The 22,733-nt window shown below is 43.0% G+C and overlaps 1 protein-coding gene across 5 annotated transcripts in view; it reads left to right on the top strand.

The window, feature by feature from the left end:
• Positions 1-22,733, top strand: part of TANGO2 (transport and golgi organization 2 homolog) — a 148,487-nt gene that overhangs the window by 42,097 nt on the left and 83,657 nt on the right. For 3 of the 5 annotated variants that reach the window (XM_074292857.1, XM_074292830.1, XM_074292838.1), the window contains one exon: positions 9,331-9,436. The exons of 1 other annotated variant lie outside the window; for it this stretch is intronic. In XM_074292857.1, the coding sequence (XP_074148958.1) occupies positions 9,381-9,436 (56 nt within the window). In that variant the 5' untranslated portion in view covers positions 9,331-9,380. Of the gene's footprint in view, positions 1-4,646; positions 5,343-9,330; positions 9,437-22,733 lie in introns of those variants that run through there. One more of the 5 variants, XM_074292847.1, reaches the window with a different exon arrangement.

Raw genomic sequence — 22,733 nt, 5'->3', positions numbered from 1 at the left:
TACAAGGTGAGAACTCAGGTTATCTGGACAGTGACAAGGTGAGAACTCAGGTTATCTGGACAGTGACAAGGTGAACTCAGGTTGTCTGGACAATGACAAGGTGAACTCAGGTTGTCTGGACAATGACAAGGTGAGACTCAGGTTATCTGGACAGTGACAAGGTGAGAACTCAGTTTATCTGGACAGTGACAAGGTGAACTCAGGTTGTCTGGACAATGACAAGGTGAGAACTCAGGTTATCTGGACAGTGACAAGGTGAACTCAGGTTGTCTGGACAATGACAAGGTGAGAATTCAGGTTATCTGGACAGTGACAAGGTGAGAACTCAGGTTATCTGGACAGTGACAAGGTGAGAACTCAGGTTATCTGGACAGTGACAAGGTGAACTCAGGTTGTCTGGACAATGACAAGGTGAACTCAGGTTGTCTGGACAATGACAAGGTGAGACTCAGGTTATCTGGACAGTGACAAGGTGAGAACTCAGTTTATCTGGACAGTGACAAGGTGAACTCAGGTTGTCTGGACAATGACAAGGTGAGAACTCAGGTTATCTGGACAGTGACAAGGTGAACTCAGGTTGTCTGGACAATGACAAGGTGAGAACTCAGGTTATCTGGACAGTGACAAGGTGAACTCAGGTTGTCTGGACAATTACAAGGTGAGAACTCAGGTTGACTTGACAGCTCTCTGGCTCAGACCTTTGGTTCAGGCCTTTAAAGGGAGTTTACACCTTAGGAATTCTAAGAGGAGCAAGTTCATTGGTGGAAGTGTTTCCCCACGCCCCCGTTGAGTTCTTACACGCCCATTCTCTGGGAGGATAAAAGAAGGACAGCATTGGGTCTGAGAGAATCGACTCTGGGATAGAGTTTTGACACCAGGCAGGCTGAAAGGAGACCAGTCTGATTTGGGGAAGGACAAGAGCTGGAGGAGATTCAGAGCTCCTAAGAAACCTGCGCACAGAGGAAAAGATTTTATAGATCTCCTCCCAGAGAAGGAGTATAATTGAGCAGACGACCAGACCCTCACAATTCAAAAACTTTACAGTGTAGCTCCAAATCTATTGCTTTCTCTTGTACTATATGGAAATAAAATTGTTCCTTTTGTTTTCTGGAGAAATGCATGTTACCCATTTATCTAAAGAATTAGAATCACACAGTCCTTGAAACATAGAACTAAAAAGAGACTTTGAGATGGTTTAGTTTGAGCCCCTTGATTTTACAAAGGAAAGCACTCAGCTCAGAGAGAAGTCATGTGGCTACCCAAGAGCCTAGGTCTTTAAGTCCGGTGCTATTTTGGTGCTATCACAATGATACAGCCTCGCCTCTTTACCGCCATACTGTATTGGGGAAATGTTCTAGTCTACTTGAATAATGATGGGGAATAAAGTAAGCCAATATTCCTCCTCTTTCCCTTTATTAATGAATTAGGATACACAACATCTCAATAAAACAGCCTATAAAAGGCTCCTGAGCATCCTTCAAATCTTCTTTATGGCTCCCTTTCATTTGCCAAAACTGGCATTTCTATTAAAATAGAATGGGAATATAAATGGGCCTTTCCTGTAATGACTTCCAGTGACGTGCATTAAAGTACCAGACTTTGCAAAGACGCCCTGTCTTCCCTTGCCCCACCATTCCGCAGGAACTAGCTCCTAGCTCTTCCTTCAAACGTTCCAGGAAGGAAGGCTCTCGTCGGGGCAGATCTGGGCTTTGGTCTCCCCTTGTTTCTCCGAAATAAGCAAAAGAGGTGATCAGAGCCCCTGGGCCACGACAAGGTTTTTGGGGAAGGAATGGGAAGCCACTTGAACACCGGGGAAGCCCCATATGATGGCAGGAGACTGTACCGACTGAGCTCAAGAGAAGGTTCCATTCACAGTATTTAGTTCAATCTCTAAAACTCCTCTTGTGTCCAATTTGTACCAGAACCGAGCAGCAATCTTTTACTGAAGAGAGCTGGCTCTGGGGCCCGGCCTGGAGCATCAGGTTCACATCTGGCAACCCTGCATCTTATTTACACCCTGGGATGAATCATCTCGTCCCTCAGCCCTCAGTTTCTTAACTGTGGTTAGGCCAGACTATCCTGACACTTGCTTCCTGTTTAATAGCAATCAGTATGGTGTCCTGTATGCAATAGGGGCTTAGCAAATGTGGGTTCCTTTCCCCTTTCTTCTTCCATCAGAAGGCACACAGGGCTGATTCGTGATTAGAGTTTCGGGAGATCCCACTTTATCTAAGCAAGTGATGGATGAGAGATGTGGGGCCTGTAAGCACAGTTAAGATCTTGAATACTCTATATTGACCCAGGGTATTTCTAAGAAAGCTGCTCCCCTCCCCTCGCCTTGTGCCTCCCCCAGCCCTCACTCAGTCCTCCCAGCAGCATCCCCGTGGCTTTGTCCCTTTGCCACTCTCGTTCAAGGTATCCTGGAATATTTTCAGACTTTGAGATACTGGGTCATACGTGATACGGAACAATTTAGCTCTAGGAAGTCATCCAGCGTTGTAGCTATTTTATGGTGAACTGAAGGAGAGTGGGCAGGACGGGCACATAAAAGGGAAATAAAATTTGAGACCAATATGGGATAATGGGATTTGATTGAGAGTGGTGGGCTTTCCAGGAAGCTAAAATATGAAAGAGTCATAAACACATCAGCTTCCCCATTGGAAGCCTAGCAAGCGAAGGCGGTGAATGGCGCAGTCGGGCTCAGCCCTCGTCGAAAACCCCGCAAGTCCTGGGAGCGCTGTGCGATAACGATTTGTGGAATGGACTCTCACAGACGTGGCAATCAAGGGAATCTATTTTCTGATAGCTTCTAATATAAAACTACAAGTAACATCTCCTTCGAAAGGAGGTCTGAATGGACTACACTGCCAGCTTTTGATGGAGGAATTGAGATGTCTTATAGAAAGATCCCAAAAAGGAATGAACTGTCTCAGGGGGAAAAAGGGAGGTTCTATATTAAATAAAAAGAACAAAACCCCTGAGAACACTTCCATCTTGGAGATTTTGTAAACTATGATAGATAGAAATTGAAAAAAAAACAAAAAAACTTCACGGGCTGAAAGGGTAAGCTGGAGCTTAAGGGTTGACAGCTATGATAAAAGAAGTTCTACACTAAGGTTCAAAATGTCAGTGTTACAGATACAAGATGGGAGAGATGGGGCCAGACAACAGTTTTTGTGGAAAACAAGTGAGGGGGGAAAAGAACTAGTGCTTTTAGTGGAACTGAGTTTTTTGGTTTGTTGTTTGTTTTAGTGCCTATAATATATCGGTAGTGTGATGTGGTAACCAAAAGAACTAATTTGTTCTGTCAGTCAGTCAATAGTTAAGCTCTGGGGTTACAGAGAAATGCAAAAGGCAGCCCCCAAGGAGCTCAGGATTTAATGGGGAGACAAAATGCAAACAATTACACGCAAACAAAATCGTTATTGTCTTTTGTGGCTTCCTCGGCAGAGATGCCATTTCCTACTCTAGCTCATTTTATAGATGAGGAAACTGAGGCAGACAGGGGGAAGTGATTTGTTCATGGTCACACATCTAGGAAGGTGAGGAAGCTGAGTTTTCTTGACCCCAGGCCCAGCACTCTGTGCTCTATAGCACCCCCTAACTGCCTACCCACAAAATAATTACAGGGTAAATTGGAGGAAATCTCAGAAGGCTCTCATTCTGTGCTTATCCCTTCTATATCACCGGGTTAATTAGGTGTGGGCCCAGCTGGAGGCACTTGAGAGTTCTCAGCCTGCCTCCGGCACGATGTCTATAAACCTTAGAGCTTCAGTTTTCCCATTTGTAAAAAGGAAATAACGATATTTCAGCATGAATACACATACACAATGAATAGTTGGGAGGAAAGTGATAACAGTCATGCAGAAATATATCGTCATTAACATTGTGAGACCCCCTTCTGGGGTGCTCAGTGATCTTGCTGAACCAGGGGCCCTGGAGCAGCTCGTGATGTGCTTGAGCTTCCCCTGGCTGGCTCGGGGATTATCGAGTTATGGATTTCTTTTGAGTATTTTGAAATCCCCCAGTAAAAGGTAATTGCTCTTTTAGTTGTTGTTTTTTTTTTTTTTTCCCCCCTGAGGCTGGGGTTAAGTGACTTGCCCAGGGTCACACAGCTAGGAAGTGTTAAGTATCTGAGACCAGATTTGAACTTGGGTCCTCCTGAATTCAAGGCTGGTGCTCTGTCCACTGCGCCCCCTAGCTGCCCCAGTCTTTTAGTTTATAAAACAGTATAAAGAGCCATCGTGTTTCAGAGCCAGCAAGAGTGTGATCTACTTAAGACAATGGTGAGGAGTTCTTGGGGGCCATGCTCGAACGTTGCCAAATCAGGGGAAAGTCCGTTACTGATGAAAGCTGTCACCACAAACCTCCCGGGCCCCTCTTTCCTCTTCCCCAGTTCGCCACTCTGTGTTGTAGTTTCTGCCATCCCAGTCACCCAGTAATGAGAGTATCTTCAACCGGATGGAAATTGCCAAAGTGCAGGTTTTGATTCGGTGGTTTGTTACTTGGCAAACCTTTGTTCAGTGCTTCCTGTGTGCCCGGCACGGTGCTGAGTGCTGGGAATATGAATAAAGAGAGAAGGGTTGTCTCAAGGAGGTTCCGTTCTATTGGGGGAAGTCAGCACAGAAAGGGAGCTGGAAAGGGGAGGGAGTAAAGGAACCCAGAGATAGGGCATGGTGAAGTCTTGATGACGAATGAAGGAAGGCAGATGGCCTGCCCTCCTTGAATGGAGGTTCTGGATGGAGCCAAAGGCTGCAGGGATGGAGGGTCCTCAACCTATGAAGTAGAGCTTCAGTGTAAACTCCCCTCCTCCCCCGGGGTCTATAGAGAGTAGGTCACTTGTGGAGGGAGGAAGCTCTTAACCTAGAGGCCCAGGGAGAAGCTTGATGCTGGCAGCAGAGCTCTCCTTCCTCTTCAAATTGACTGTAGATGTGAGCGATCTCACAAGCTCCTTTGAGACTGGGAATTCAGGGATTCCCAAAACACTGCTTCTTCTGGGATCCTCGTTCTCCAGGGACATAAGTGAAGGGAAAACAACCTTTGAGGATCAGCGGCTCAGATCTCACCCAAGATGTGCAGGATGTGACATCGGATCCCTTAAGCACACTTTGTACGGTGTGCATGGCCTGCAGCTCTAGGCTCCCTGCAACAGGCCTCAGGAGCTCCTGGCTTCCTTCCCCACGGGCCCACTCCCAGAGCAGTAAGGGGACACCGGTCAGGCCACAACAGCCAACCGTTCAAACCTCCCCTAGATCTTCCACCCCATCCACCCTCCTCAGTTATGGGAAACCTCCCACAAATGGACCAGCCTGACAGTCCTGAAGGAGAAATGCAAAACCAGTGTAAGTACCGTCAAGGATAGACGGGCAGGGGCCTGGGTGCCCTGTTCTTGGGGTCATCCCCACCCTATTTCTAACAGGCTGGAGGAGTCCCCTGCAACTTTAGGAGGGATGAGACAATTTCGTGGTGCCAACGAGAAAGGTAAAATAGAGAAATAAAATCCAATTGGTCCCTGGGGAACAAGGGATTTTTTTTTTTAGTCCACTAAACATTCATTATCCTCTCTTGGACTAAAGTTCTTGCTTCGGTTTCCCTCCTAGAGAGGGACCTGCGCAATTGAGGGAGACGGCAATACCCCAGGACTAGGAAAGTTTATTTATGTCCCCTATACTTAATACATCTCTAAGTGACTTTTAAAAATGTTTTGACTTTATCTTAATTTCTCTCTGTATCATTTTCTCTCTCAGCAAATCATTTCATATAACAAAGAATATTTTTTCTTTCTTTTTTTATTAAAGCTTTTTCTTTTTCTTTTTTTAAAATTTTTTCTGCTTTTTTAAAATTATAGCTTTTATTTATAAAACCTATGCATGGGTAACATTTCAACATTGACCCTTGCAAAACCTTCTTTTCCAACTTTTCCCCTCCTTCCCCCCAACCCCTCCCCTAGATGGCCGGTAGTCCCATACATGTTAAATGCGTTAAAGTATATGTTAAATACAATATATGTATACATATTTATACAGTTATCTTGCTGTATGACTTTGTCTGGCATTAACGTCTTGGAGCTAAAATTGGGGCCCGGCGGCGGGCTCGGTGTCATGCTGATCCATGGCTTGACAGAGCAAGCCGCTGGTGGCGGGCTGTTCATTTGAAATCTGTGCGAATGCGGCATTTGCGGCTCTGGATTTGATGTGGGAGCAAAATAGTGTTAAATGTGGTGGAAAATGTCTGCATTCTCTTGGAACACAGACGCAGAAAATCCTGAAAGGCTCATTTAGGTTCTAAAATAAGCGGTGGCTCAGAACACTGGCGAGCTGAAGGCACTCCCCGCGTTTGTGTAACCGCTTGCAGAAGGAAAGCCGCAAGTCTCCCGGGCCACATTGCGCCCCACAGATGCGTCTGTCGCTCTCAGCCTGTCTGCTCATCTGTCACTGGCGTGGCGAGTGCTGGCGCCAGGATGGGCAGCTGTTGGATCAGAACGGTGCCGGGTGTTCTCATGGGCCCGAGGGCTCTGGGCATCTTCCAGGGGGGCCAGGCAGCCGGTTTGGGGGGGATATGTGTTGGAGGCTGGGATTCCTGCCAGTGCCCTGCTACCTCTGGGATTCTCATGATGGGCACTCTGCTGGGGCTGAAGCCTTAACTTTGGGAGGCATGTGCCCTGAAGGGAAGGGTGTGGACTTAGAGATCACTAGTGGAAGGGTCAGAGGCCATAAAACTAGACAACCAGTTGCCCATCTCTTTGCTTCTCCTGAGCCCTGGCTTACTCCGGTGACTTCGGAGGTAGGTGGGTGGCCTTAGAACTTGTGAAAGGTCCTTGTGCTATCTCCAGGTGGGGTTGGCCAATGCCAGGGGCACATCCAGCATCCTTTAGGCCTGCCCTACTCAAATCAGCTGGCCCTGAAATGTAGCATCTGCCCCAGCCCCGACAGCTTCCTGTAGATTTTGTCGGCCTTGCTCTAAGGTGAGCCCGAGGATTCCCAGGAAAGAAAATGCACGAACATCTTGGGGTGGATAGACAATCAGTTTTATCCCAGAGGTGTATTGTGTATTTGAGCCAGGCTCCAGTCTTATTCCAAAGGCCCAGGGTGCCCAGCAGTTCCCTTAGAGCTGCGTGGAGATGTAGATGCCCACTCCTAGTTCAGTCCCATTCAGTCCACCCTGCTTCCTTGAGGAATATACTGGACTCCAAGTGCCAAGTAAAGAGGAGCCTCCTTGGAGGACACAGTCCCTTCACTCGGAGCGAAAGCCCCATCTTGGGGGCCAATGAGACCAGAACCACTTAGAATTCTTGGACAATGGCAGCAGAGCTTCATCACTTGACTTGAGGCTTTGATTGCCACCCTATTTCCGCAAGGTGTCCCAGAACAGCTTTGGGCCAGACATCTTGGTTGAGGCAGACCCTAAATGCGCCTCAGTTATCTCTGGGAAGAGGCTGCAAGGCTGGTAGGCTCCACCCAAGATGCATTGTGGGCCAGAGAGGAAGATGAAATATACTTCTCCACCAGCTGCTTATCCCTTTTTCTGAGGCTGCTCATTTTTAACTCACTTTTGGAGCATGGATCTGTTAGGACATTCATGCTCACTTGGTGGGTGTGGCGGTGACTAACAAGGCGGATTAGGACATTTAGTAATTGGGACTCCACTTGTAATTCTTTTGAGGAGCCTAATTGGCTGTTAGCTTAGAACTCCTACCTGAAGAAGACAATTAAAATGTGAATGACTAGCTCCCTTGACAGATGAGCCATGGTGTGATTCACACAAATTTATGGAATTTAAACATGGCTTTTTTCTTTCTGACGGGCACCGAGAAAGCAAAACAGGGTTAGACTGGGCCGAGAAGGAACAGGGCAGTTGGTTCCTGTATACGAAATCCAAGATCGGTTCTTAGCTGTGACATTTTATAGATGGCAAATGGAGTGAGTGAGTGTGCACACACATGTGCGTATGTGTCTGTGTACAAGGATGTGTACGTGTGTGTACGCACGTGTGTGTCTGTGTGCGCATTGGGAGGGGGGGATACTAGCCCTCTCCTCCCTTTCCAGTCCTCTCACATAATCCTCCTCAACGCGTCTTCTTCCAACCAGTGACTGTGGCCTCCTGTCAGCTCCATAAACGATACACTCCGTCTCTCCCCTCTTGGTGTTCTCTGTGGCTGCCCCATCTATACCTGAAATTCTCCTCTATTATGACTGCCATCCTCCCCATTTAGGGTTATCAGAGTGGCTGGCTGTAACGTGCTGTCGTCTCCAGAGACTGCCGATCTAGAGGAGAGACTTCTTCCTCCAGAGAGCCACCTCAAGTCTGGCCTAGAGCAGAGACTCTATCTCTGGAGTGCTGCCCTCTTTTATCCTCCCAGAGAATGGGCATGGGATAACGCAAGGGCTTCTGGGAAAAATTACTTCAACCAGTGAACTTGCTCCTCCCCAGGAGTTCCCAAGTAAAACTCCCAGTAAAGGCCAGAACTAGAGAATTGTCAAGTACTGATTTAGCACTTAGTAAAAACCTAATATCTCATTATCTCATTAGCACTTAGTAAGAACCTAACAGCTGGCCATTTCCTTCTCCAGCTCGTTTTATAGTTGGGGAAACTGAGGCAGACAGGGTGAAGTGACTTGCCCAGTCTCAGTCCTGGCTAGTAAGTGCCCAAGACTTGATTTGGTTCAGTCCTCTATCCACTTCACTTCCTAGATGCCTTCTAGGCTTAGGCAAAGGGGCTGCTGTGGTGGAAGGAGTTTCTTAGTGGGTAAGTTCTCTGCATCAGTGAAATCTCAGATCTAGTCCCCAAACAAATGTGTATTTTCTCATAGAGACGTTTAAAGCTGGAAGTGGGGTAGACAGTTAGATGGTGCACTGGGTAGAGCACCAGCCCTGAAGTCAGGAAGGATCTGAGTTCAAATCTGGTCTCAGACACTTAACACTTCCTAGCTGTGTGACCTTGGGCAAGTCACTGAACCCCAATTGCCTCAGTAGAAAAAAAAAATTTAAAAAGGCTGGAAGGGCTCTAGAGTTCCCCTTGTTTCTCTTGACAGAATAGAAGCTCTTTGAGGGCAGGCACTGTTTCCATGTTTGTAGCCCTACTCACACACAGGAAGCATTTGATAACATATCCAGTTGTATCTAATTTCACATGGTAAAATTGTGCCGGGCTCCTAGAGCATCTCATGCTCTGGCCCTGTAACCTTTGGGAGTTCCGATCGTTTGCTAAATTGCTGCTCGCTGAAAGGATTCCTGTAGGCCGAACGTGGCAGGGTTCCGGAGTGCTTACTGACCTGACGTACTTTCCTAAGTCACTGGATGACAGAGCCCTTTTTGTTCCTCTGCCCACAGACTGAACTGTCCGGGTCTGCAAGAAGCAGCTGCCTCAGGGACACTTCCCCATGTGCATCATCTTCTTTAAGTTTGACCCTCGTCCTGTTTCCAAAAATGCATACAGGTAATCCCCACGGCTGGGCGGGCTCTGCTTTCTCTTCTCTGAGTGTCCTTCTGGAGGCTAAGGCCTCGGTCCTCCGTCTCCCCAGCATCCAAAGGTAAACCGATTTGGTCCTTGTCAGTCAGATCGATAATAGGCCTTAGACGTCCGAGCTCCGAAGGACGCGCCAAGCGTAGCCCCCCTTTTACAGGTACAGAAACGGAAACAGGAGAGCTCCCGCAGCAGTCACTGGCACACTTCCTGCTTCTTAATCCCTGACAAAAGGAGAACTTGGATCAGCTGGTATCTGAGGCTTCTCCTAAGGTCATCCTAGAGCTCAAACCAGCTTTCTCAGTAATGGCCATAGGAGGTACGATTCACTGAAAGAGCTCGGATCTCTTCTAGCCAGAAATAATTATCAATAATAAACATAGCGATAAGCAGTGTATTTACATAATTGCCCTCATTTGAGCGTCACCACAATCCGTTGGAATAGTTACTACAAGTATTCTTATCCCCATTCTCAGATGAGCAAATTGAGGCTAAAAGACTTCCTCATGATCCCATTGTATCAGAGACCAGATTTTAAGTCTTCAGCAGGTAAGTTCTCAAGACTTTTTCTCTGAGGTTCTGCAAGTCTGCTGTTCTAACCCATCCTATTGTAAGAACATCCATAGTATTTTGTTTTCATTGGTTCCTATGGTTTTGTGGCGTATGACGCCTTGGATGTTAGAGAAATGCATTGAAATAATCTATTTGTAAGAGTAATTTCTTGGAGACCCAGCTCCTGGTACTTCCTTGGTGTGAGTACTCTCTCCACCCATGCAATGAAACTGAGAATCCCAAAAGCTTCCTTATTCAGGGAAATTATGACCCAAGTTTTCCCAGAAAATCTCCATAGAAGAAGGAGATCACAGGGTCCCTTGGCTGGTACCACCGACATGGCCCATACTTGGATCTAGGTAGCAGTCCCGGGATGAGGAGGAGCACTAGCACGCCAGAGCTTGCCTACCCAAAGGAGCTGGGACCCTGGTCACAGAAAAGAGTGCTTGTGGTCACACAAACCAAGCATAAACCGGGAGGGGAGCAAACACGCTTCTTCTTGGATCACCTTGGAAAAACCGTGGCAGATCAGACCTATACAAGTCTTGAGTGCTCAGCCCAAAGGCGTCCACGAGTAGTCCCCAGGAGTATCTGGGGAGGACTCTCCAACTTTGCCTGTCTCGCGTTTCTTCTGAGCTAATTCCATTCTCCTTTGCCCCTAGAGCACGGCCCCTTCTCCAATGAGGGCCCGCCATGCTGGGCGGTCCTGGCCCGTGTGTCCCAGTCAGTTCTGATGTTTGTGTTAATGGATCTTTGAATGAAATTCCTTATCATTTCATGTCTCAGGAAGTTTGGTCTGATTTTTATATAGACATTGGCAAGTCTGGTTGAAAAGAATCTAACAGCTGATACCTAAAAGTGCAACTTTCAGAACTGATGGCAGCATTTCCTGCCTGCACTGGGTTTGGTGACTTCCCAGAGGGCCTTGGGCTGCCTTCTCTGATCCTTGGTATTCTCTCCCATAAAATGCAGGAATGAAATGATTCCTACGATGCCCCTCTAAATGCTTGGGACCTGTGAATACCCTGTTTTTGTAGCAGGGGGAGCCATCCCAGTTATGAAGGTCATTGACCATACCCTGGTCTGTCCCTCGTGCTTCTATTTTCATCCTAGAGTCTCTGCTTTTGTCTTCCCTTGGGCTGGTATGCACACCACAGCTGAGTATAACTTTTAATGAAAATGAAATTCTTGGGCCTTTGGCCTAGATTCGAGAGGAAGAGAGTTGTGGATTGGGAATGCTCATCACGGGCCTGACGCTGTTGTGGGAATCTGGAACTGTCTGTGCCTAGAGCGCCCGTCGGTTGGTTTTTGCTGATATTGAGCCACCGAGTTCCTATCTATTGCACACTTGAGGGAGAAAGCTCATAAAGAAACACAGAAATGAGGGCAGAGTCAAGAGGGGAGCGTGAGAGGGAGGATTTTTGCCTTAGAGCCTTCCCAACCTCCTGTACAAAAACTTGGAAACATACCAGACCAAATTCAGTCTAGGAAAGCCAAGAAAATTCCCAGCATGTCCTTGTTCCAGGCCGGAGAAGCTGGGAATAATAGGAGAGGGTTGTGGATGCTGGGGCATGGGCTGGCATTGCCTCATGGAGGAACATTCCAGTGCCCAGGGACAGGAAGGGGCCTGAACCCCAGGTGGGTATCCCTGGCCTGAACCTTTGTTCCCACGCTGGCTGTGGGAATGGGGCCCTCTGGCAGTTCTTTTGCCCATTACCCATTCCAAAATCCCAATTTCAGGGTGGAGAAGAGTGTTTGTGAGGAAGCAGGGGTCCTTCTGTGTAAGAAGCAAGGAACAAGTTCCAGAAACTTAGCTCTGTGGTTTTGAATCCCAGAGCAGAGGCAGAGACTCATTTCTGCCTTTTAGCACCCCACCTAAGCCTGCAGTGCAATGACCAGGTCAGGAGATCCAGACCAAAGAGGAGCTAGCAGTCCAGTCACTCGAAACTGGCAGAGCCTCACAGTAGGCTAACGGTGACTGCCCCCTGTAACAGTCTGTGGAACTGAATGAATACACAAGTCAGCAGGCCCAAATCTGGGTCAGGTACTCCGAGAGCTCAGATCAGGAGGGTGGTAAACAAGAGCTCCTCTGGAGCGCACCACTTTGGAAACAGATTGAGTTATGAAAACATCAGAAGAACATAAAAGACAGAGGCTCAAGCCAGACTTTGCCCTCCTTAGTGACCAGAGCACAACGCTGACAAAGTCAGGGTCAAGAAGTCAACTAGGAAAATGAGCAAACAAAAAAAGAACTGATCATAAAAAGCTGCTCTGATAACAGGGAAGGGCAAGACTCAAACTCAGAAAAAAGATAACATCTACAAACAAAACGTCAAAGAAAATTGCAGAGAAGACACAAGGTCAATAACCATTCCTAGAAAAGCTAAAGAAAGAATTTTAAAAGAGTGTAGAAAGAATTTAAAAACTAAATTAGAGTGATAGAGAAAAATGGAAAAAGAGTTGATAACTATGCAAGAAAGTTATATTAAAAAAGAATTAATAGCTTTGTAAAAGAAGTACCAAAAATACCAAAGAAAATAATGCCTTAAAAATCAGAATCGGCTAGAGGAAGCTCATGATTTTATGAGACATCAAAAAACAAACAAACAGAAATGAAAAGACTGAAAAGGAAGAAAATGAGAAGACTCTCATAGGATAAACAACTGACCTGGAAAATAGATCAGGGAGAGATAGTTTTAAGTCATTGGACAACCTGAAAAAGAGCCTACAAATCATATTTCAAGAAATTACAAAAGAAAACTGCCCAGATAACCTTAAAATCAGAGGGCAAAGTAGAAATTGAAAGCATCCACCAGTCACCTCCTAAAAGAAACTCCAAAATGAAAACTCCCAAGAATATCATAGCTAAAGTCCAGAGATGCTGGATCAAGAAGAAAATCTTGTAAGGAGTCAAAAAGAAAGAATCCAGTCACAATGGTGCAGGAATGGAGGACTTGGAAATTAATGATTCAGAAGGCAAGACATTCTAAGTGGATATTTAGTGGATAGCAGTGGATTTAAGTAGATAGCAGAATGGATTAGAAACCAGAATCCTGCAACAATATGTTGTTTATAAGAAACATATTTGAAACAGAAAGATATACATGAAATTAGAATAAAGTGCTGGAACAGAATTTATTTAATGAAACAATCATTCCTGATACTAGATGACACAAGGATAGAGTGCTGGGCCTGGATCAAGATCAGAGTTCAACTATGAACTCCCATACTTTCAATTCAATTCAATCAACATTTAATTGCCTTCTATGTGCAAGTACTGTGCTAAGTGCTTACTGGGTATGTGGCCCTAAACAAGTCATTTCATCACTCTCTACCTCAGTTTCTTCATCTGTAAAATAAGGATAATATAACATATGTGTCCCAAGGTTGCTGTAAGGATCAAAGAAGATAATAATGGTCAAGAGCTTAGCACAGAGCTGGCACATAAAAAGCACCATGAAAAGTTAGGCATAAGTAAGAAAACAAATGATTAAGCAAGACTAAATTCTACATTCTTATATAGGAAGATGATACATGTAATCCCTCAAAATTGTATCAACAGAGGTTTTGGAATAATTTTAAGAGAGAGAGTCTGTATATGTTGGGATCATCTCATAAGAATCAGGGAATTAGAAAAGGAATGAACTGGAGAAAAGGGTGAAAGGAAAAGAAGAATGAGGAAAATTATCTCATATAAATGGAGCATGCAAGCATACAACATAGGAGAGAATGAGGGAAATTGGGAAAACTTGAAGCTCACTGTCATCTGAACCGGTTCAAGTAGGAAGGAATATATATAGCCACCCAATAGGGAAATTCATTTTTAAACCAAAGGAAATTAGAAGGAAAAGAAAAAGAGAAGTGGAGAAAAGGAGAGAAGACTGAGACAGTGGTCAGAAACCAAACCCTCTTGAGCAGGGGACAGAATAAAAAGAGGAAGATAAATTTAAGAGGACAGGATAGAGAAAAACACAGTTAGCAATAATTACTATGAATGTGAACACGATGAACTCATCCATTAAATGGAAGAGGATAGCAGAATGGATTAGAAACCAGAATCCTGCAACAATATGTTGTTTATAAGAAACATATTTGAAACAGAAAGATATACATGAAATTAGAATAAAGTGCTGGAACAGAATTTATTTTGCTTCAGTGGAAGTAAAATTTTTAAAAAAGGCAAAAGTGGCAATAGTGATTTCAGACAAAGCACAAGTCAAAATAAACCTAATTAAAAAGACATAAATGGGGAAATAAGAAATTTTGTTAAAAGGTACCATATCAGTACTCTACACCAAATGGCACAGCCTCCACATTCTTAAAAGAAAAGTTAAATGAATTACAGGAGTAAATAGTAAAATTATGATAGTGGGGGACCTTGGTTTGCCCTTTTTGAGGCCTAGATACATCTAACCATAAAATAAGAAAGAAGTTGAGATCGATAGGATTTTAGAAAATTACATGTTAGGTTCTTACTAAGTGCTAAGTCGGTACTTAACAATTCTCTAGTTCCTGCCTTTAGGGGAGTTTTACTTGCATGCTTAGGAGGAGCAAGTTCATTGATTGAAGTAATTTTTCCCAGAAGCCCTGGCATTATCCCACGCCCATTCTCTGGGAGGATTGAGAGATTGAGAGTCTTGTCTGGGCCAGACCTGGGGTGGCTCTCTGGAGGAAGAAGAATCTCTACACGAGGTCAGAGTTGGTGGCAGTTGAAACAGCAGATCTCCTCCCAGAGAGCGATCAGCAGTCTCTGGAGACCACAGCATGTTACAAATTGGTGTCCACAACGTGGGGCAAGGACTTTTGCTTATCCTGATAAGGACTTATTCTGAGCCCTTCAGAGGAGCTAGCCCAGACCTTCGCAATTACATAGGATAGTTCTTGGGAACATTGAATGGAAACGGGAAGGAATACACATTTCTCACTCTTTGTGACACTTTTACAAAAATTAGTCGTGTATTCCAGCATGAAAACCTCACATACAAAATTAAAAATCAATTGAAAACTAAGGAACCTAATCCTGAAGAATGAGCGGGTAAGAATGAATCACAGAAACAATTATTTCCTGAACTTTATAACATTGAAATGACATTCCAAAAATTTGTAGTAGGCTGTCAAAGCAATATTTGAAGAAAAAATTATATTACTAAATTAATTAAATTTATTATCATTATTAATATGTAAGCATATATTAATACTTATTAATTAAATCACTAAAATTACTAATTAAAAATTCGAATTAAATGAATTCTGAGGTACCATCTCACACCTTCGTTGGCCAAGGTGACAGAAAAGCAAAATGACACGTCCTGAAGGGGATGTGGAAAAATAGGTACAGTTAGAGGAGTTGTAAACTAGTTCAACCATCTGGGAAATGATTTAGAACCATACTCCCCGCTAAACCTATTAAACTTTGACCCAGCAATTCTCGTAGGTTTATATCTGAAGGAGATTAAAGAAAGAAGAAAAGAACCCACGTGTACAAAATTATGTACAGTTTTCTTTGTGGTTGCAAAGAATTGGAAACTGAAGGGGTACCCATCCATTGTGGAATGGCTGAACAGATTGTGGTATAGGAATGTCATAAAATACTATGTACTATAAGAAATGATAAAGGGGATGCTTTTAGAAAAACCTGGGAAGATCTATATTAACTGATGTAGAATGAAGTCAGTAGAACGAGGAGGACAGTTTATACAGTAACAACACTACTGTAAAGATACAATTAACTGTGAAAGATTTAGTAACTCTGATCAATGCAATGACCTACCACAGTTCCCAAGGACTCATGATGAAAGACCCACCTTTAGACAGAAAGCTGGTGGCTTCAGAGAAAGACTGAAGCATTTTTTACTTGCTTCCCCTTTCCCTGAAAATGACTAGCATATAAATTTGCTTTGTGTGATTTCATGTTTGTAATGGGGTTTCTATTTCTTGCCTTGTCAGTGGGGATGAATGAGGAGAGTAAGAGAATTTGAAACTAAAAATAAAATAAAATTGATTTTAAAAAAAAGCGGATCTGGAGACCTTACTTCCAAATAAATCTAATGAAATAATTAAAAAACCTTCACAGAAATGAAATGAAGCGAAGCGGGTCAGCTAAGTGGTGCAATGGATAGAGCACCAGCCCTGAAGTCAGGAAGACCTGAGTTCAAATCTGGTCTCAGACACTTAACACCTCCTAGTTGTGTGACCCTGGGCAAGTCACTTAACCCCAATTGGCTCAGCAAAAAAAGCTTACCCTAGAAAAAGATGAGAAAATGCGTTTCTCTCTATACCTTGCAGTGGTGGGGGGCTGTGCAGAGGGGGAAATGCATTGCTGGCCGATTAAGTAATTATTTTTGTTTTTCTGAACTGTTTTTTCCTTTTTTTTTTTTTTTTTTTTTTTTTTGTTACAAGAGGTGATTCTCAGAGTAAGGAAAGGAAAAGGAATATTTTTTGAAAATAAATAAGATGTTAAAATAAGCTATTAATAAGACTTAAAAAAAAAAAATCTCCTGCGCGCCTACAAGGATGCAATACGAGACAGAAAGCTCCCTTTAGGTTAACAATGATTAACAAATAGGAAATCCTGTGTTAGGCTTTTAAAGTCCTCCATGACCCGATCCCTTCCTATACCTTTCTGGTCTTCTTACACCTTCCTCCCCATCACATACTCTTTGAGCCAGGGACATTGGCCTTCTGGCTGTCCCTCCAGTAGGACACGCCATCCCTTGACTCCAGCCATTGTCTCTGGCTGACCCCAAGCCTGGATTTCTCCTCTTCTTCATATCTGCCCCCACTCCTCTGGCTTCCTTCAAATATGTGGGGGAGAAAGGGTAACAGCATTAGAACGGACCCCTGACCCCTCTCCTCTACCAATGAGACCTGACTTCCTTTTCCAGGTAACTTTTGGCCTATTTGTGGCTTCTGGGGTCAAGTAACAGGGAAATCTCAATGGAATTTGATTTTTTTTAAGCTTTTTATTTTCAAAATATATGCATAAATAATTTTCAGCATTCACCCTTGAAAACTTTGTGTTCCAGTTTATTTATTTATTTTTTTTACTCCCTCTCTTCCTCCTCTAGGCAGCAAGTAATCCAGTATAGGTTAAACACGTGCGATTCTTCTGTACCTATTTCCACAGTTATCACGCTGCCCAAGAAAAATCACATCAAAAAGGAAAAAAAAAAAAAAAAGGAGAGAGAGCTAAAATAAAAAGCAAGCAAACAACAACAAAAATAGTAAAAAAATACTATATTGTGCTTCACACTCTGTCTCCACAGTTTCTCTCTGGATGCAGATGGCTCTCTCCATCCCAAGTCTATTGGAATTAGTCTGAATCACCTCATTGTTGAAGAGAGCCATGTCCATCAGAATTGATCATTGTGTACTCTTCTTGTTGCTGTGTACAATGATCCCCTGCCTCTGCTCACTTCCCTCAGCATCGGTTCCTGTCAGTCTCTCCGGCCTCTCTGAAATTGTCCTGCTGATTGTTTTTTATAGAACAATAGTATTCCATTACATCCATATACCAGAACTTAGTCAGTTCCGGGCATCCATTCCATTGGAATTTGTACTTTCTGGGCTCCAGCAGACTGGGCCCTTGCTGGTAGGAAGGGATTGAACCTTTTGTGACTTTTCCCTTTGGGTCAGTAGAGCAGCTGACCCACACTTCTGCTTCCAGGGGTGGATATGTGGCATTTGTACGGCCCTCTCCCCCTTGACTTTACTTACATTAATCTAATGTTTTCAGTTTGATACAAGCTCCTAAGCAAATGAAACTTAACCTTTTCCTTGAGCAGAGGTGGGGAAGCGGGGCGAGAAGGGAGCAGTGTTGTTTGGCAAAGGGCGCAGTGCTCAGCGAGAGTTCATTCAACAAAGTGGATTTGTATGTACACGTGCCAAGGCAAGAGTTTATAGAGACACAAATAGAAATGAGACATCTCCTTGCAGTGGAAAAATCCAGGCTTGGATCTAAAGAATCTAGATTTTAATCTCTGGGTCTCTACTTTTCTGTATGAGCTCAGACAAGGGTCTCTTCATTTGATCCTCACTTTCCTTATCTGCAAAATGATCCAAGTAGATACTTTCTTTAAAAATTATTTAACAATTTTTTGAAGAAAAATCTGGGTTCCATATTTTTCTTTTTTTTGCTTACCCTTCTCCTACTCACTGACAAGGCAAGGAATATATCAGTGTGAAATATATCATGTGAAATCATGCAAAACATATTTCCATATTAGTCATGTTGCAAAAAATATAAGGAAAATAAAGTTGAAAAATTAAACTTCAATTTGCATTCGGAGCTCAATAGATGATCTCTTAAATTTCTTTCCGGCTCTGAATCCTAGAATTCTTGTTCTCCAAGGAACTTAATCTACTAGAAAGATGAAAACTCACACAAATAACTAAAATCTGAAATTAGAAGAGAAACACATAGAAGAGACACGAGTGACACGAGAGATTGGAATAATTATTTCATTTGATTCCTGCTTAATAACTATTTGATTCAGTTCAATTCAGTAAATATCTGTGAATATCTTGGCACAGGATTTACATACCCTCCCAAGAACTCTTGCTCTTAAAAAGAAAAAAAAAAAAAAATAGGTGAAAAGATTCTTGCCTGAGAATTGGATGACTTAGGTTCTGGGCTCCACGGGAAGCTGTATGACCTTGGTCAAGTCATCTAACTGCTGGCTAATTATTCTTGGCTCAGTTTCTTGTCCCCAAAATTAGGCTTGTTCAGATCACATGACATATCTGGGGAAGTACTTTGTAATATATGTCTCTAAAGTGAGAGCTTTACCCAGATAAGAATATTGTCTTTGCGGCTTCGAACCTATCTCTATAAATACATTTTCCAAAAACTATTGTAAATAATACTTTCCATATCTTTTCACTAAACTTAGCCCATCCTAATTGGAAATATTTTTGGCTTGCCCATCTGTTGGGCTAGTGTGCAGAGGACTTCCTTCAGGATAACGGGATGCTGCAGGGTTTCTGGGGAGAGCCCGTTCGTTGTTAGGCTGTCGAAGAGGGAAAAGTGCCCTGTTGCTAGGGAATCCTGTGGAAGCAGTGCCCTGTTATTGCAGAGTGAGTGATGATGGGAGATCAGATTGAACTAGGTGGCTCAGTGGTTAGAGTGTTGCACCTAGAGCTAGGAAAAGCCTGAATTTAAGTACATCTTTGGTTTCTTCATCTCTAAAATGGAAGTGATAATAGCAGCTGCTTTCCATGATTCTTGTCAGAATAATATGAGATAATATGACTAAAACACTTTGAAAATCTTAAAGTGCTATTTATGTGATGATGGTGGTGATGGTGATGATGATGATGATGATGATGATGAAGAAAATGATGGTGATGAAGATGAAAAAGATGGTGATAGGAGTGATGATGTCATTTGTGATGAAGATGAAAATTTGGGTTGTAATGATGAAAATATAGGCAAACCAGAAGGAAACTGCTCTAGGTAGAAGAAACATCAGAACTCTGACCTTTACCAGGTTCACTTTTATCTGAGCTTTCCTTTTCTCTGGGATCCCAGGTTACTGTCCCTTCCCTACCTCTCAAGGCTTCTCAGCAAAAACACTGCCCCCCCCCTTTTTATTTTTTTTGAACTGTTGAGGTGATACAGTGAGTAGAGCGCTGGGCCTAGCATCAGGAAGACCAGAATTTAAATCCAATTTCAGATACTTTCTAGCTGTGGGATACTGGACTAGTCACTTAATCTCTGCCTCAGTTCCTTCATCTGTTAAATGGGAATAATAATAGTATCTGCCTCCCAGCATTGGGGTAAGGATTAAATGAGATAATAATTGTAAAGTGCTCAGCTTAATGTTTGAGTCAGAGTAAGTACTCTGGAAATGTTCATTATTATTATTATTTTTCTCAGTGTTCTGCTTAGGGTCTTATTTCTTTATAAATTACCTTTGACACTCCCGGTCCCAGAAGTGCATTTTTTACGTCTGTTATACCAAGAGTATCTAGAGAGCTCCCCCAGTCATTAAAATTCAAAGTCTGAAAAGAATGATCCCAAACTACAACAAGCTTTCCCAGGACTGAGAAACAAAGGAGTGGTTCAAGCAGAGGCTTAATCAGTGGTGTTAAACTCAGATAACAATGGGAGTCCCGAAAACCTACATAAGGATTCCTGCAGGCTGCCTGTTGAGTTAGAAAAGCAATATTAACATCATCCATGTTCTACTATATTTGTATTTATTTCATCAACTATTTTTTAACTCCATTTTAATCTGATTTGGGCTTTATTCAGGCTGACAACAGCTGCTTGATGCCTCTGGGCTAGATGATTCCTTGTTAACTTAGTCCTTTTGGGTAAAGATGAGGTCCCTTCCCATCTAAAATTTGAGGAAATCTGTAAAATGTAATTCCTTCTGATGATAAAGTTAGGATTTCATAGGCAAACTAGCTAAAGAACTGGAAATTTACAAAAGTGGCTTAAATCCTTAAAATTACAAGTCCTAGACAGAAGCATAGCTAAGATAGCACTTCATCCTTAAAAAGGTCTGCAAATTTTAGTTCAGTATTGTTGTGACTGTTAGTACCCTGGATATCTTAGAATCAGTTGGAGTCAGGATAAGCAAAAGTCCATGGGGTCGAAGTCAGGGGATTAGATATAGGAATCTCCATACCTCCTTCCTCCCTCTCCACCACCAAATAATGATCCTGCTTGTCCTACTCCACCCTCTGATCTCTCTCCCCTTCTTTGTCCACACCCACAGATCTGAGCCAGCACAGGATCAGTAGGGTCATCCTCCAAGCACATGTTAATAGAGAATTGTCCAATTGGTAATTAGCCTCAGGTGCTAGGTTATTTGGGTTAAGTGCATCTACTCAGTTCTAGCCCTTTATACAGTATGACCAGTGATGTGGCTGCCAACAAAACTAGGGCTATGTTAGACTTGTTAAGAAATGCGTAGCAGGGACAGCTAGGGGGCACAGTGGATAGAGCACCAGCCCTGAAGTCAGGAGGACCTGAGTTCAAATTTGGTCTCAGACACTTAATGCTTTCTAGCTGTGTGACCCTGGGCAAGTCACTTAACCCCAGCCTCAAAAAAAGAAAGAAAGAAAGAAAGAAAGAAAGAAAGAAAGAAAGAAAGAAAGAAAGAAAGAAAGAAAGAAAGAAAGAAAGAAAGAAAGAAAGAAAGAAAGAAAGAAAGAGAAAGGAAGGAAGGAAGGAAGGAAGGAAGAAGAAATTATATGATAAGAAAGAGAAAGAGAGAAAGAAGAAATTATATGATAAGAAAGAAAGAAAGAGCGAGAGAGAAAGGAAGGAAGGAAGAAAGAAAAAGAAAGAAAAGAAAAGAAAAAAAAAGGAAAGAAAAGAAAAGAAAGACATAGCATCCAGGAATAGGGAGCCGCTCTTCTACCTAGGTCTTTCCCTTTCAGACCTGATTGAGACTGTTGTTCAGTTCTGGGTAGATTTTTAGAAAAGACATTGCTAAATTAAAGAATATCCAAAGGAGGTCAACCAGCAGGGTGAGAGTCCTTGAGTTCTAGTCATGTACGGATTGGTTTAAAAAGATGTAGAAAAAATTTGAAGGGGATTTAATAGCTGTCATTTATTTATTTATTAATAGTATTTTTTAAAAAATACATGTAAAACCAACATTCATTTTTGTAGGACCTTGTTTTCTTCTGAGGTATCACCTCATACTGATAAGGTCTAGATTTAGGGAACCAAAATGAGATTAGGGTTTCTGGTAGGGAGTTAAATGATAAGGTTTAGTGGCAGGTTTGGGGTTCAGGGAACCAAATGGAGAGGTTTGGCTCCCCTACACCCCTTGGGATTTGGCGCAAGGGTAGGGAGTTTTGGGGATTCCCTTCTGGCAGCACAGAGGTTCTCTGTAAAAGAATTTATAGACCCAAAAACCTAGATTGATAAAAGAGGTTTATTATGGAAGTAAGGTTAGAAATCTTAACAGAGAGGCATGAAATCTGGTTAGGGAAATAGGTGAGGATAAAGAGAGGATAGTACTGGGAAAAGATATTATTCCAGCCAGTAAATCTATGGAAAATGGAGTTTTGCACTGAGAAATGCAGATCTCAGTGGACAGAAGGTCCTGGCAGCAAAGGGAGTTACCAAGGTCGATCTGCAAAAACTTTAGTTGTCTGGGGAGGACATGCCTCAGCCAGGAGGTGTGGAAATCTAAAAGGAATCATAGATCAATAGGAAATACAGTTTCTTAAAGGGACCACAACCTGCTTCGGTACCTCTCAGATTGACTAAGATGACAGAAAAAGATAATGATAGATGTTAGAAGGGATGTGAGAAAACTGGGACACTAATGCGTTGTTAGTGGTGTTGTGAAATGATCCGACCATTCTGGAGAGCAATTTGGAACTATGCCCAAAGGGCCATCAAACTGTGCATACCCTTTGACCCAGCACTGTTGTATCCCAAGGAAATCATAAAGGAGGAAAAAGGACCCATAGGTGCAAAAATATTTGTAGCAGCTCTTTTTTGTGGTAGCATAGAATTAGAAAATGAGTAGATGCCTATTGGGGAATAACTGAATAAGTTGTGGTAGATAAAGTAATGGACTATTATCATTCTATAAAAAATGATGAACAAGCTGATTTTAGAAAGGCTCCGAAAGATTTACATGAATTGATACTGAGAGAAACAAGCAGAACCAGGAATACATTGTATACAGTAACAGCAAGAATGTGTAATGATCACTTAGGAAAGACTTCGTTCTTCTTAGTGGCTCAG

This window comes from Sminthopsis crassicaudata, chromosome 1 (assembly GCF_048593235.1).
Source record: "Sminthopsis crassicaudata isolate SCR6 chromosome 1, ASM4859323v1, whole genome shotgun sequence".
Lineage (NCBI taxonomy): Eukaryota > Metazoa > Chordata > Mammalia > Dasyuromorphia > Dasyuridae > Sminthopsis > Sminthopsis crassicaudata.
The sequence above is the reverse complement of the archived record's forward strand: the minus strand, read 5'-3'. Positions and strand labels throughout refer to the sequence as shown.